This window comes from Pogona vitticeps, chromosome 6, assembly GCF_051106095.1.
Source record: "Pogona vitticeps strain Pit_001003342236 chromosome 6, PviZW2.1, whole genome shotgun sequence".
Taxonomy (NCBI): domain Eukaryota; kingdom Metazoa; phylum Chordata; class Lepidosauria; order Squamata; family Agamidae; genus Pogona; species Pogona vitticeps.
Window position 1 is genome coordinate 78,654,569 of NC_135788.1, and position 15,960 is coordinate 78,670,528.

A 15,960-nucleotide genomic window follows, 5' to 3' on the forward strand; every position below is an offset into this window, starting at 1 on the left:
CTATCATTTCCAAAATATGCAAAATCTGTGTGTTTAAAAACAGTGGAATATGCTGTTTAATAACAAAATTATACCATGTCCAAAAAGGCACTTTCACATTTATAAAGTTAAAATAAAAGAAAGTAACCACTCAAACAATCCAAGATAGACAGGGATAGTATAGTAATATGAACAAATATAACATCCGACCATTAAATTCTGAGAGAAATGTACTGATTAACTATAGATTACCAGGTTAGATTACGAAGGCCTAAACAAATCAAAATCATATTGTCTGACCTTCTACCTGCAAGTCTGGCTGCTGTACCTATCAGCAGATACTTCCCTAGTGGCTCCTAAACTATCAAAACCTCTGCCAATGATGATTCCGAACAGACCATTTAGTGTTATAGCACTATCCTCTGGAACTCCTTCAAATTACAAAATCAGAGAGCTGCCAAATCCTCTTGAATTTTTGGCATTTATTAAAAACTTGCTTCTTTCAACAAGCTTTTTTTTAAAAGTTTGCTGTTGCCTAGTTGCTCTTAAGACAGAATTTTAATATAACTTTATTACATACTCTTTATAGCACTGAATTTTTTTACTCATTAATGCAACATAATACTGTATAATCAAGTAAATAAAGTGAGGATGCCCTCCTCTTACACGGAAAAGACTGCAAAAGTAGATATGACTAATATTATTAAAAAGGAACTTAGCTGCCTGGTCCATCAGTAAAATAAAAGTAGTGTAGGGTAATATTTTTACTACAACATCAAAATATCTTTAAAAAGCAAGCTTCTTAATCATCCAGAGCTCTTAATCAAATTGGGTATCTCATATTTTGTAATGCTGAACAAGACAAAAACTTCTAAGAGATCTAAGAGATACTATAATGGTTTTTCTGTATTTTTGAGCCATTAAATATCACAGAATTATTGCTGATCTCTGTATTTATATGATTATTATTATTTATTTCAGTTTTGTCTTTCTCTTAAGAAAAACAACTCTAGATATCTAGATTTAATATATAAAGTTTTTTAAAAACCCAGTAACAACAAAATATAAAACTAATTATAGCACTAATCAACTGGACTACATCCAATATTTAAAACTGGCCAACCACATCTTTTCAAATACTGTTTTGACCTGGCAGATGCTAATGCTGGGAACAGACTGACCTCCTTGGGGAAAATATTCTTTACACAGACCCAAAACTGGAAGTAAACTCTCCTTTGTTATCCTTAGTCTTCCTTGGAGAAATTTTCAGTGTAACACCTCAGACGCTGGTGTCAGAATACAGTCAGGTTTATGCCTAGCAAGGTATTCCACCAAGTATTAAAGCTTTAATTGATTAAAAGTAGCATTTCGAATGGTATCAGTGCACAGTGCAACTGGGCCAGAATAGATGTTCTATAATTAGACATTTCCAACCGAGCCACTGCATTCGGCACTAGCTGTGCTACTGAAACTTTCTCCAAAGGCAGCCACAGGTATAGCACACTACAGAACTCTGTGGAAACCAAAGCACAGAACACTGTCCAGATAGGGATACAGCTTGGTCAGCAGAAGACCCTTCAAACCACAGAGGCCACCTGTGCCTAATATGTAAGTAACAGAACTGGGAAAATTGCCAAGCTTCCCTGTATTTTCTGGGCAGAAATTTTAAACACAGAAAAGCATTTTAGTAGAGAAAGAAAAGCTAGAGAATAAAACTACCACAACAAAGTCACGCACTTCCAATGTTTGCTCTTTCTCTGTGAGGACTTCTTTCTGGCACCGCAGGAAGTCTGATAACATTCGAGTTAGCTGTTTTCTATCATCTATTTCAGCTGCCAATCTGCCATTATAATCCGCCAGCAACATACACGCATCGTCTACCATCTTGGAAAGCTGCTCTCCAGAGTCTTTATCTATAAAGTAAAGGGGAACAAGAATGTTAAACGTTATAAATAATATTGCCCTGCAATTGCCACTTGAGTTACACATAATTTTATTTACCTGTTATTCTGTCAAGCAAGGATACATCTTGGACCTCTACAGGAAAGGAGGCTATCCTCTGATGAACAGCTGCATCTCCAGAAGCAGCATTTTCTAATTCTTGTAATGCTCTTATGAGATCTGCAGTCTGAAAAAAGAGTGCTTTCCTTTAGAAAACTATCAGGTATCAATGTAGCACAATGGGACCAAGTCAGTATGGTGTCATGGTGAAAGTGTTAGACCAGAACTGGAAACTTAGGTATTCCTATTTGGCCTGCAATGTTAACAATGGATTGTACTGTAGGATATCTACAGACTAGTACTTTTCTCAATTTGTTATGTGCCGTCAAGTCGGAACCAACTTACAGCAACCTAAAAGGGATTTCAAGGTAAATAAGATATTTAAAAAGTAGTTTTACCAGTTCCCCATCCACAGTGAGATTCCACAGATGAGCAAATATTTGAACCCAGACTTCCAGAGTCCTAGTCCATTATTCTATCCACTACATCACATTGGGTATCACTTCTCTCAATATAACCCTCCAATCTACATTAGAATAGTGAACTACACTGCACATTTATTGTGCACAGCTCTCTCAACTCAACCTGCACTGTGTAAAGAAAAGCAACTGCAGGCTTGTTGTATTATGTCAGCTTCAGTCCAACCTGTACTGCAGGGTTCTTGAAAAATACAGTAAGCTTAACGCACCATATTCAGTAGTAGTAAAACTGGAGACCTGTCATTGACCACTTTCTCAGCTACATCTTCTTCCAAAATTTAGTCTTGAGAATAAGTTGGCATTTGCTTCAGAACTCAGATTAGCAAGGTATTTAAACAATATAAAGTAAAGAAGAATTGAGTCAGAATGAGGAGTAACTATTCTCTTCCTTGATACCTTTTTGTGGAGACTGGAGAAGCAAAACAATGCCCAATTCTAGTTACACAAAGATGTTGTTTCTATTTTTGATTTCCATCAACAGTCCTCTTGTCCATCCCTGAATGACATTTAGAAATGTTTCTCAGTGTCAGAAGTGATCCATTCAGATGAGACAATCCTTTCTGTACTGTTTTAAGTCTCTTTCCTCTATCCTTTCATTCCAGCCACTCCATTCCCTTCATACTTATCGCCAGCTGTCCATTTTATTCTTTTTCAAAATTTATTTTTTAGCAATCTTTATGACCTGGCCCTCCACTTGTTTCTGTTTTAGAACTCTAGTCTACTGCATTATTCTCTCCTTAGTATTTCCCCCCTAAACTTGCCAGTAACTTCACTCATTTCTGTGGGTTCTAAAGTTTTAGCTATGTAATGGCAAAAACTCCCCCTGAAATTCAGAAGTATATATAATCATAATCTCTTCCCTCAAGGCATATAGGTCTAAATTAAATTGTTTTTCAAACTACAATAAATCCACTGACTCCATGTTGATATATCATTCAGCATTCTCTTGAAGATCTGTCCAACTAACAGTTGGATTTAGGCCAAAATATGAGGGCACTAGTAGCTCCTGGTAACTAGGGCTTCTGGGAGTTCAACATTTAAATAGTTACACTGAAGATTACTACTGGCCATAATTACTCAGATGCTCCCCATAACTAAATAATGTACATATATGTGATTCTTTCTGAAAAGGTTTATAAAAAGTGGAAGCAAGGCTCCATCTTGGGTTTTAATTTTATACATTAATTATTTCTACCTGTGGGGGATCGCATGGAGAACTCTGTGTTGAGCAGTTATCTTCAATCTTTATCTGTTCATATGTGCGTTTTCTTGGATTCTTTTCACCATCTAAAAGAGAGAAAATATTAAAAATCCAAAAACACATTGGGAGGATATATGAAATATAAAAACTATGCACTGAAGTTTACTTACATAAAGCTTGCCTAAGTTGTTCCAATACATCATTTTCGTAAACAGACCTTTCTTCCCAAATAGAGAGCACTCGACCAAGGTGCTTCTTACAACTCTCATCAGTTTCACTGAAGTGAGGAGAAAAAACAAATTCGCCCCAGTACAAATGGGAGTATGGTAGAGTAAGCAGAAACTATAGCCAAAAAAACCTATATTAAATTACTTAATAATAAATTGTTATTTGGATTTTAATCGATAAACTGAAAAGAGGTCCTCCTATAGGACCTCTTTCTATTGGAGATACCCAGGATGAACATTCTAAATTTAACTGCTGAAAATATCTCATTGCTTCATAAAAATCTGCAAAGCATGACAAACCAGTAGTGTTTTTATATTTTTCACATACATAGCTAGAGTAATTTTTCTTTGATACAATTACATCTCAGAACAGCAGCACTTTTCAACCTATAGAAATAATGCACACTCACAAGCTTTATTCATGAACCACATATCTTCAACTTGAATTCCTTTTTCCAACATTAAGTTATGGAGAACAGAAATTCATAATGGGAGATAGATGTTTCAGATACTTAATGGTAAGGGGAATTAAAATCAGGTAATTCAAAGAAAAAACAAATTAAGTAAATTCACATGAATGCAACATACTCTCTAATTTTCAGCCCTGCTGGGCACAACTCTACCTCTCTCTCTCATGACTTCACCCCTGTGTGCAATCATGACTCTGCCCCCCCCCGCGCAAAGTTCTGTACCATGTTTCCCCGAAAATAAGACAGGGTCTTATATTAATTTTTGCTCCAAAAATGCATTAGGGCTTATTTTCAAGGGATGTTTTATTTTTTCCATCTACAACAATCTACATTTATTCAAAGACAGTCATGTCATCTTCTGGTTGCTGCACAATGGTGGAGGGCGGGGTTTCACTTAACTAGGGCTTATTTTTGGGGTAGGGCTTATATTATGAGCATCCTGAAAAATCCTACTAGAGCTTATTATCAGGTTATGTCTTGTTTTCAGGGAAACAGGGTAGCAACCAGAACCAAAGGGGATGAACACGATCACTGCATAGAGCAGCAAGAGTGTTGTGTGAAGGGAGGCAGAGTTGCACGTCCCTGTGTCCACGCCCAACTCACAGGGAACATTGCCTGAATGGTTTTCCCACAAAGGTTTTCTAGAAAGACCACATCACTAGCAAATATATTCCTCAATAAAATGAAAAAATATAATGTACCTGGAAACATGTTTAAAGGCCTCCACTATGACAGGTGCAAAGTCTTTCGTAAATTCTGGCCCTTTTCTTTTGCTGTTCTGAATAACATCATTGGCCAGATACAAAAATGTCAGCTTCCTGTTTGGTTTTGCTGAAGCAAAACAAAGGAAGAAAATATTGTAACAATTTTTAAGCAACTAGCAAAATGCATTTCCCTTCCAATAATATTCATCTTAGTTCATAGTGAGACCTCAGCGAATGTATTCTTGTGAGTTTCATACTTATACAAAGATTTAAACTCCAAATCTTTAATATGGATTCAATTCTGAATCAGTATGCAATACAAATGGATGTTTCTTCTTCAATTCTTTCCTTTCTCTCCCCATGCTCTAGATGTATAACTCTTTTTCTTACATGCATTTATAACCACAAACTTTAAAAAATTACCCACTCTATTTAGGAACACTGGGAACAATATGAACCCTTTTTCATTCTGCATGCAAATTGAGCACAACAACCTTTTTATTGTTTCCAAATACAAATTAATCTATGAAGATGTTTACATTTCACTTTTCAATTTTGAGTGGAATCCTCTTGGCAGAGCAGTGTGGTCATAAATGATAATGACATCATCGTCTATGGATGTTAATCTTTAAAGTTTCCTATTCTCCCCTCCTCCAGGAAGATCTGAGGCTCCTGAAGGATTCTTTTCAATCTTGGAAGCCTCTGGGACCCTCGGGGGGGGGGGGGAGGGTGAGATAGGAAGCCTTAAAGATTAACATCCATGGCTGATGAATATTAACCTTTAACATCTGAAAATTAAATTTTAACATCTGAAAATTTCCATCATTAGTCCCAATTCTGAATCGGGGGCGGGGGCTGCGGCGCAGATTAGGAAGCTTCAAATTACCAAGTAACATTCTTGGCTGATGATGTCATCACCATTTAAAGTATCCCAAGTTTTGTACATAAATAAGATAAAGCAATAATAAAACAAAAGAACACATTTAATCTAAGATGAAAATACTTATTCAGTCAAGAAGACAAAAAATCTAGTGGAACAGCAGAGTCTTCTCAACATCACTGAACCCTTCACGGATTGCTGCCTTGTTGTGGCGAAGGGGCTTGAGTAATTCAGAGAAACTATGGGCTATGCCATGCAGGGACACGCAAGACAGACAGGTCACAGTGGAGAGTTCTGACTAAACGTGATCCACCTGGAGCAGGAACTGGCAAGCCACTCCAGTATCTTTGCCAAGAAAACCCCATGGACAGAAAAAAAAAAGGCTAAAATATATGATGCTGGAAGATGAGACACTCAGGTTGGAAGGCATCTTACATGCTATTGAGGAAGAGCAGAGGAAACGTACAAGTAGCTCCAGAGCTAATGAAGTGGTTGGGCCAAAGCTGAAAGGACACTAAGTTGCAGACATGCGTGGAAGTGAAAGGAAAGTCCGATGCTGTAAAGAAAAATACTGCATAGGAACCTGGAATGTAAGATCTATGAACCTGGATGTGGTCAAACAGGAGATGGCAAGAATGAACATTGACATCCTGGGCATCAGTGAACTAAAATGGACGGGAATGGGCGAATTCAATTCAGACGATTATCATATCTACTATTGTGGGCAAGAATCCCATAGAAATGGAGTAGCCCTCATAGTCAACAAAAGAGTGGGAAAACCTGTACTGGGATACAATCTCAAAAATGATAGAATGGTTTCAATACGAATCCAAGGCAGACCTTTCAACATCACAGTAATCCAAGTTTATGCACCAACCACCAATGCTGAAGAGGCTGAAATTGACCAATTCTACGAAGACTTACAACACCTTATAGAACTGACACCAAAGAAAGATGTTCCTGTCATTATAGGAGACTGGAATGCTAAAGTAGGGAGTCAAGAGATAAAAGGAACAACAGGTAGGTTTGGCCTTGCAGTTCAAAACGAAGCAGGGCAAAGGCTAATAGAGGTTTGTCAAGAGAACAAGCTGGTCATCACAAACACTCTTTTCCAACACAAGAGGCGAATCTACACATGGATATCATCAGATGGGCAATACCAAAATCAGATTGATTATGTTCTCTGCAGCCAAAGATGGAAAAATTCTACACAGTCAGCAAAAACAAGACCCGGAACTGATTGTGGCTCTGATCATCAGCTTCTTATAGCAAAATTCAAGCTTAAACTGAAGAAAGTAAGAAAAATCACTGGTCTAGTCAACTGACCACAAAGGTGTAAAAAACTCTCCTTGGAAAAGTATACCATCTATACTCATACCATCCAGAAATGCAAGAATCAGGTAAATAAAAATTTCCTACAGATTTATACATCCTTCTAATAAAAGAAACCACGTATGTGACTTCAAAGTAAATGTAATGTTGCTGGTGATTCATCTGTGTTTATGTTTAAGCCACCCGAATCATGCCCTGCTGTGCAGAGGAAGCCACCAAATTAACATAGAAACACCATTCCAAATGATAAAACCTGGAGTACATAAAAAGCTGTACCTGAGCTCAAGACAAGGCATAATGTGCTGTCTCTCACACATGCAATGAAAGTGCAAAATTATAGATAAGATAAAATTTGTAACAAATCTTGTGAAATCAGCCTTTAGTTCAAAGAAAAAATATAGAGTGGAGTATTTTCCAACATTTTCTGTATTTTTCTGAGGAAAACAGTCCACACAATGTATGTCTACAATTATGCACAGTTCTCTGAGCTACTGTACTACAATAATTCATTTTAGATGGACTAAATTTAGGATATGAACTTACGTTCAGTTATCCTTCTAAGGCAAGATTTTAACCAAAGTTCCAACAAAATAATTTCCACATAAAGCTGTGAATGGCTGAAATCTATTTGCACAACTATGCCCATGGAAGACTGATGACATCTGAAAGGGCAATTTTCATAAAATAAAATTTCTTAATTTCATAAAAATTAAGCCCCGTAGTTCCCATGTAGTCTCTTTCATCATTTGGGTGACATTACCCACCGTGGTAATTTTCGGTAATTTAAGGACATCCCTTTCCCTTCCTGCGAATCCCATTGCTTCTTGATGGTGAAAGGGGAGCTGGGAATAGAACAGGAAGTGTCTAATTTATGAAATCACCCCCTCCTGACGATGTCATTGGCCTTCTAAGCACATAGTTGCATGAGCAGCATTTCAGTCAATGAGTCTCAATATAACACTTAAGATATATTGTTTGGTTAATTTAATTTCCCTCAAGCAAATATTTCAGTGCAAATATTTTGATACATTTACATGATACATAAAAATGGCATGGACTGCATTTTTAGTCATTCTATTTACTAAATATGAGATATTTTGTTTGCTTATTGTGAAAGAATGTGTGTTGGGGGATAAAAAAGAGCCAAACATATAAATCAGCTAACTTTATTTAGAGCACTTTCCCAGAAAATGCATCACACAGATCCAGAAAACAATAATACTGAAGTACTGTCAAAGGCTCTACAATAAAGATTAAGTTCACATGTCAATGTACAAGTAATGCATATTGCTTCTCTACTATATATTCCTTACTTTGTCAGATAGGAACTACAGAATACATAAACTGCAACAGAGGTAATAAATTATTAAGAGCTGTTATGGATTTAATAAGAATAAAACACCCAAACCAACTGTCTGTTTGTTTATTTGGAGGATAATAAACATGACTTATTTTGATTTCAGGAAAAATCCCGATGAAGTCTACTACTTGTAATGGATGCTCCTCTGTTATAGATATCTAGATACCTTGCTCTTTTCCAATAGCCTTTATACTTCCACCCTTTTCACCCTGAGGTGGGCAATTCTGGGAAGGCGAAGGGGTTAAGGCCATGTTCCCCAACCCCCAGTCCACGGCCCAGTACAGGTCCGTGACGTGGACCAGACCAGGTCGCAGAGAGAGACCTCCCGCCACCCCCCTGCACGCACTCACCCCATGCCACCCATTTGCATCTGTGCACACGCTACGGCATGCCCGCACGAGTGCCGTGCTGCCATCTGTGCATGCTCACGGGCGTTTTCACAAATGGCGGTGTGTGTTCATTTGTGCCCGTGCGTGCTCGTGCGCATGAGCAAATGGTGGCATTTCTAGAAGGAAACTTTCCAAACACTATCTGGCTGATATTTGGTTTTATCTTCCTTCTTCAGGGGAAAAAAGTATCACAAAAATATTTATACACCACAATAGAAAATGTAATACAATTTTCATATCAGAGGAATAATTACATGACTCAGGTACAGAATTACTTTCCGGAATCCTGTTTTTCTAAATGTGAGCAACATTATGACTATGTGGTGGTTGGTTGGTCTGATGCCCCTCTCTCTCTTCTGAAATAAGTATATCTGCTGGACACATTTTAAAATGCTGGCCACTTGCTTTACATTGCACATTATGTAGTAACAGACAATGGACTAGAAATATGAACAAGGAACAAAAGGAAACAATGGGACAAAATCTGCCAAAAAGGAAAGCATCCTAGTCTGTATTCAAAGATGTTACAGTCAACTCTCGACTTACAAACTTCCTTCCGGAACAGATTAAGTTTGTAAGTTGAGAGTTGACTGTAACATCTTTGAATGTTACAAACTTAATCTGTTCCGGAAGGAAGTTTGTAAGTCGAAAAGTTCGTAAGTCGAATCAGCATTTCCCATGGGAATGCATTGAAAACCAATTAATCCATTCCGGCTGTTTTTGGTTCTTAGGTCAAGGGGCAGTTTGTAACTCGAATCATTAGTTCCCATAGGAACTAATGCAAAGCTGGTTAATCCATTCCTACCACTAGGGGCAGAATTTTTTTCTTTTTTCCTTTTAACCTAAGATGACTTAGGTTTAAAAAAAAGGAAAGAAAAGAGGGAGGGAAGGAGGGAACAGATACCTTTTCAACAGAACACCTTGAAAAGCACCTTTTCAATCAAGACAAGCCAATACAAGCACCTTTTGGGGGAAAGTGGGTAGCAAAGGAGGGAGTGAATACCTTTTAAAAATCCAAAAATCAAAAATTAAAAAAAGCAAAAAAAAAAAAAAAAAAAGTCGTACAGCACTGTACCAGGCAATACCAGGCAGTACCAGACAGTCTGAACACTATCTCCAAATCCACTCTCAAAACACTGGGAAGAGCGAGGAAGCAGACAGGCACCCTCTTCACTGGCCAACGGTTAACTGAAAGTTCAAATTTCACGCTTTCCCCACCTCCAACACATTTTTTGGTTCGTAACTCAAATCTAAGTTTGCAAGTCGAGTCAATATTTTTCTATAAGAGCGGTTTGTAAGTCGAAATGTTTGTAACTAGAGCCATTTGTAAGTCGAGGGTTGACTGTATTCTGCCAGTGCATTAGTGGTTGCTCATAAGGTCAGAATCTGATACCATTGTGTTGTGCAAAAGACTGCACAATTTTCTTCTTTAATTTTGTAATTTAGCACAACTGCACTTACAGGGTGCTTCTTGTTATTATCACTTTATATTTTGGATGTAACAAATAAAGCATGTGTAGGGGATGCTATCACATCAACATTTCTTCTAACTCAGTAGCCCCGACAACCACATTTATGAAAGCAAGGTCTGAAGCCACTACTTCTGTTTACAAAACTGTACAAAATAGATTTTAGGAACATAATCAGATACTTTGAATTTTAACTTCCAGATAAGGGTTCATCTGTTTCATCCTTATTACGTTCTATGCAAGGACACTAAAAAAACAAACTAGCTATTGTACACATTTACAGTGGTGCCCCGCATAGCGACGATAATCTGTTCCGGAAAAATCGTCACTATGTGGATTCGTCGCTATACGGAACAAAAAGGTCCATAGGAATGCATTAAAACACATTTAATGTGTTCCTATGGGCTGTAAACTCACCATTATGCAAAAATCCTCCATACGGCCGCCATTTTCGCTGCCCGGTAAGCGAGGAATGGGCGTGAAAACACAGCAGGCGGCTATTTTAATTACCTGGCGGCCATTTTGGAACCGCTGATCAGTTGTTCCAAAAACATCACTATGTGAAAATCGGTAAGCGAAACAGCTTACCGATCATCGCAAAGCGATTTTTTACTACCTAAATCATCGCAATGTGATTGCTTTTGCGATCACAAAAAAGCCATTGCTATGCGGATTCATCGTTAAACGGGGCGCCCGTTATACAGGGCTCATTTTAATGTAAAGAGCCACCCTAAATTTTTATGAGGAAAAGCTGGATATAAACCAAATCAATTGAAACAAAGAAATAATTTCATCTCAGAGTAGTTAATAATAATAATCATTTGTTGTCAAGTCAATTTTGACTTACAGCAACCCTTTTAAGGGTTTTCCAGGTAGAGAATACTCAAAAGTGGTTTACCATTCCCTTCTTCTGGGGGCACTTTGGGATTATGTAGCTTGCTCAAGGCTAAACAGGCTAGTTGTACTTGCAGTATAAATTTTAGAAAACTGTTATTTACCCGGATAGAAGGAGATGGGTGAATCTGACAATTTCGGTTCCAATTAGTTCCTTATTTTTTCCAATCTTAAATGTGGTTTAATCTGGTTTAAGGTGTTTTTTAAATTCATACAAAACTGTGCACACTTTTTTTTCTGCACACCATTTGCCAACATACAGATTTTTAGCCAGTATTTTTCTTCTCTTTTAGTTCACTCACTGTTTTGTGAGATGCTAAACTGCCAAATCTGGATTAAAATCTGGGCTTTCACCCTGGCCCCATCCTAATAAATAGTTTTTCCTAAAAAGATAGTGGGTAGTGGTAGAGGATACATAAATTTCCCACCTGAGCATTCTTCAATATTTATAATTTCTGTTAAATGTATGAACCACATTTTACGTAAATTCACAAAAGAATTAATCTTTTTCTCTAGTACTGACTGAAATTCTGCTGCTTAATGTAGTATGTTGCAACAACAGTAGGTCCTGTGAATCCCTGGGAACTCCTCCCTAAATTCCCAATTCAGTGGGCCTACTGTAGTGGAGGCTTTCTGCTCTAAACAGAATTTCAGCTAATGTCTTCCTTTAAACTATAGAGTCCTTACTAAAGATGAGCATGAATCACTTCATGTCGGGTTGTTGTGAGTTGGGGCCGGGACACCACAGGTACAGAGCATTCCCTTCTCCCACCCCTTGGCCAGCTGCCCCACTCACCAGCTGGCATACACTGCTCATCTCCTCCTTGTCACATGCAGAAGTGCCTGCTTCCCTCTTCTAGCAGCTGCCCACTCAAAGGCTGCACTGCAGGAATCCCTGCCCCATCTTCCCATCTGAGTGGCTGCCAGAGGAGGGAAACACACACTTCTGCTGTGACTGGACAATCATACAAGGAGGAGAGTGAGCACCGGCTGGTGTGTGTGGGAGGCAGCCAGGGAGTGGGGGAAGAGAACACAAAGCACCTGTAGTGCCACATCAACAACCTGGCACAAAGTGATTCATGCCCATTGCTACTCCTTATCAACACTGTCTCAATTACCTAAGTAAACAAAGTCACCAAGACAAATTGTGCCTATGATCCATTTTCAAGAAAGCCAAACACAACTCTCTGATCATGTCACTTGTCAGGTCTTCCCAGTCTTAGCCTACATGACTCAGTTCACTTAAACTCTCATCACTACTTAAATGTCACTGAAATGCATACCACTGCAGACCTAACAATTCTCAACTAGATAGCTACAATTAAATCTAATCCATTAAATGCTTGAAAATTCAATAGGCCCAGATTCTGAGTTTCTCAATGAACCAAAGGCACACAAGAACCTCTAGTATTTCCAATATCTTTGAACACGAACAGTTGAGTAGCCCCCTTTTCTAGCTAGTCAGAAATCAAATAAAACAGCCAATTGTGTTTGTTTCACATATCATGTCCAGCACCAAAATCCAGCATAAATGTGCATGAGGAAATGTCCCACTGAAATGCCCACTCATCCATGACATTACGGTCAACCTTTCTTTTCTTCCTAGGACTTCACTGCCCACTAGGAAAGTTGACAAGGAACCTGTGTTCCCTTCCACATGGAATTTGGTAGGGATAATCCCTGACAGTTGCTCTAAACCTCAGGGTCTACTGTCAGTGAAATGATAGGAAATGTCTCCATCTTCAAATTAGGCAGAAAGGTAGGAACTAGCTGTGTAAACTGAACCACTCTGGATGCCTACCTTCAAATGAGCTCCAGCCCTTCTCTGCAGGCAAGAGGAAAACATCTGGGCTAACTAACAATACAGCTGTCACTTTAAATGCTTGTAACAAGTGTTTGTGACCTAGCCATTAGCCTTACTGCCATACAGATATGTATCAGTATTAAGGGCATTCATTTGCAAACTTTGTCTATGAAGCAGATTTTGATCCACAAAAGTTTTTAGTGAAATATAACTACATCTCTATTTTCATCCCTCTTCCCACTTTTAATTCTACAACTTTAATTGTACAAGTGATGTCTGCTCAGGTAGCTTCCAAAATCTGAAGCTAGGGGTTGCCTCTGGTCTCTTATAAAAGTGTAGAACAAGGTAAGAAAATAAGGCTGCAACTCTATGCAAACTTACCTGGAAGTGAGCTACACAAAAGAGAATAAAGTCTACTTCTGAGTAAATATGTCTAGGATTATGGCTAGCCAAGGTAGTGACTGAACTGAAGAAAACAAGATTCTGGCATTTTTTTTCTGTTTATCCATCACAACCAAAATATTTGAACTGCTTCCAATGTGTGGCTTTTGATAAAGACACTATGTATTCTTAAACTTAGTGTTCCAAGAGTTTTCAGCAGGAGCTTAATAACACTACTAAATTTGCACAACATAGATTGCCTTAATGGGAATACTACTGTGGCTTTTCCCTCAGGAAGACACTGGTACCATCCAAACTCTACCAGGTGATCCAAATGGTGTTTGAAGATCACATTAGCACTTCTGTATCTTAATTGCCTATGTAATGGTTATACTGAATGTTGTCCCATGCAGCCCAATATTCTCCCCAATGTTCTATGAAAGTGATACAAGTTATTAACATGATGTAAGCTGATGTTAAATAAAACAGTTCTGAAATGCTTGCCACAGACAGTGACAGCAGAGTTTTATCTGGGACCTAACAACCCCCTCTAACTCCCTTTAGGGAATAACTTTTGCTTACTGCATCTTCTTTACATATACCACCAATAGCTTGCCAGTCAAGCCTCCCAACACAATCTGGTAGTCCCTTTACCTCAGTGACGCTTCCAAACCTACTGCTGGATGGAAGGCTGGGATCCTATATTCTGTAGTGTGACACAATTATCTAGGGTTAATACTTTCTAAAACAGTTAGGCTTGCTTTATAAGTAAATATGCATATGGCCAACCTCAATGTAAATCCGGCATACCTGGATAGTAAATATGCTCACTCAAAGGTTCCAATAGTGTTCCCCCTGAACACAGATGCAGTCATTTACAAAGAGACCCAAAGCAATGGTTACCAGGAATTTAGGTCCCCCGATGTTCAACAGGGTGCTAGTTGAGGTAACATTAAAAAAAAAAAGCTTACGCTACAGTCCATGGCAATTCTACCGTGTGGCAACGTTATAATGTATGAAGCCCAAAACCAAACCAAACCAAGTTGTTCTTTCCACTCCCCTAGACCTGTAACGACGGGTGGCAGGGAGCGTGACGACACTTAAGAGTGAAACTGTTCAAACGCACTCCCGCGTCTTCAGGAGAAGCCTTTTCTCTGGTTTATCGTCGAGACCGACGCCCCGCCCTGGGAGGCAAGGCCAAAAGGAGTCCGGCCGGGGTCCCTCCCTCCCTCCACCGCCTCTCCTCAGCTCCCTCCGGAGGGGCGCGCAACCCCCGGTGTTACCGCGCGGGTCGCAGGGCGAGCCATCCATCCATCCACCAGCGCGGACGTTGCCTTCTTCTCCCGAGGGAAAGCTACGTCCCCCCGCGTTGTGGGAGTCCACGGTCGGTGGGTCGGCCGGCCGGTCCCTTTGCCTGCCTGCGTCCCTCCCGCCTACCTCCCCTCACCTTTTCGCAATTCACGCTCCCAAACGGTGACGATGAGGGGCGAGTGCTTTCGGTGGTGGATGAGCCACAAGCTCAGCGTCTGGACGCTCTGTTGAGAATTGCTCAGCTCCGACAGCTTCCGCTCCAGCGCCGCTTCCGAGAAAGCCGACATCGCTCGCCCGTTCCCTACCTGGCTCGGGCCGACGAAGACAAGCCCCCGCTTTACCTAACAAAATGGCGGCGCCGTCACCACAACATCCACAAGGTCACGCCCCCTTGTGTGACGTCACCAAGCGGGGCCGGAGCTGCTGCGACACATCGGCGCGCGAGGGGCAGGAGGGAGCCGGGAGGGTGACGTTGGCCTGGCAGGTCAAGAATGATGGGGCGCTTGGGCGCCTTAAGCGAGGGACAGCTGGATTACGAACTTCGTGGCGGTGCAGCTCTCCTTTCATCCGATATTGTTGACCTAAATTTCAAAAATATTATTTATGCCCAAAAGCAGATTGGTGTCCGGGAGTAGTTTAGTAGAGGACAGGCTTGTAAGAGAAAATGGCAAAACTAATAAGACTGGTCCAGTATATACTTCTCCTTTCAGCACCGCTGGGGTTAGAGGTGCTGGACCCCCGTATAGCTCTCTCTCCTCTCCTCTTCCATAGCATTTGACAGTCTTTTCTATACAGTACTGTGTACAATGAGCCTTAAACGGCCTTCTGACCCCCAGATCTACAGATTGAATGAGAGATGCCCCTTGCTTTTCAAGGAAGAAGTATATGACAACCTACAGCCCGTACTGAACAATTTCTTCTCACAAATGTTAAGTGCTAGGTCTGTGTTTGCTTACAAACTCTGACCTTAAATAGTAGCAAAAACAGGTCGGTTCACAAGGGTACAAATGTGGGAATAAAACACCAGCACAGCAAGTGACCTGCATTGGAGGGGTAATAGGCAGCTGGGCAGCCCTTGT

General features: G+C 39.8%; 1 protein-coding gene across 6 annotated transcripts in view; it reads right to left on the reverse strand.

Moving 5' to 3' along the window:
• RPRD1A (regulation of nuclear pre-mRNA domain containing 1A) overlaps positions 1-15,294 on the reverse strand; it is a 44,420-nt gene extending 29,126 nt beyond the window's left edge. For 5 of the 6 annotated variants that reach the window (XR_012088541.2, XR_012088540.2, XM_020804911.3 and 2 more), the window contains exons 1-6: positions 15,018-15,272; positions 5,059-5,188; positions 3,831-3,937; positions 3,655-3,746; positions 1,981-2,107; positions 1,717-1,892 (exon numbers count right to left, since the gene is read on the reverse strand). Coding sequence is in view for 4 of the 6 variants with exons in the window: in XM_020804911.3 (XP_020660570.1) it covers positions 1,717-1,892; positions 1,981-2,107; positions 3,655-3,746; positions 3,831-3,937; positions 5,059-5,188; positions 15,018-15,168 (783 nt within the window). In the remaining 2 variants the exon portion in view is untranslated. Of the gene's footprint in view, positions 1-1,716; positions 1,893-1,980; positions 2,108-3,654; positions 3,747-3,830; positions 3,938-5,058; positions 5,189-15,017 lie in introns of all 6 variants that reach the window. The other variant, XM_020804909.3, reaches the window with a different exon arrangement.
• Between the last annotated feature and the right edge of the window lie 666 nt (positions 15,295-15,960).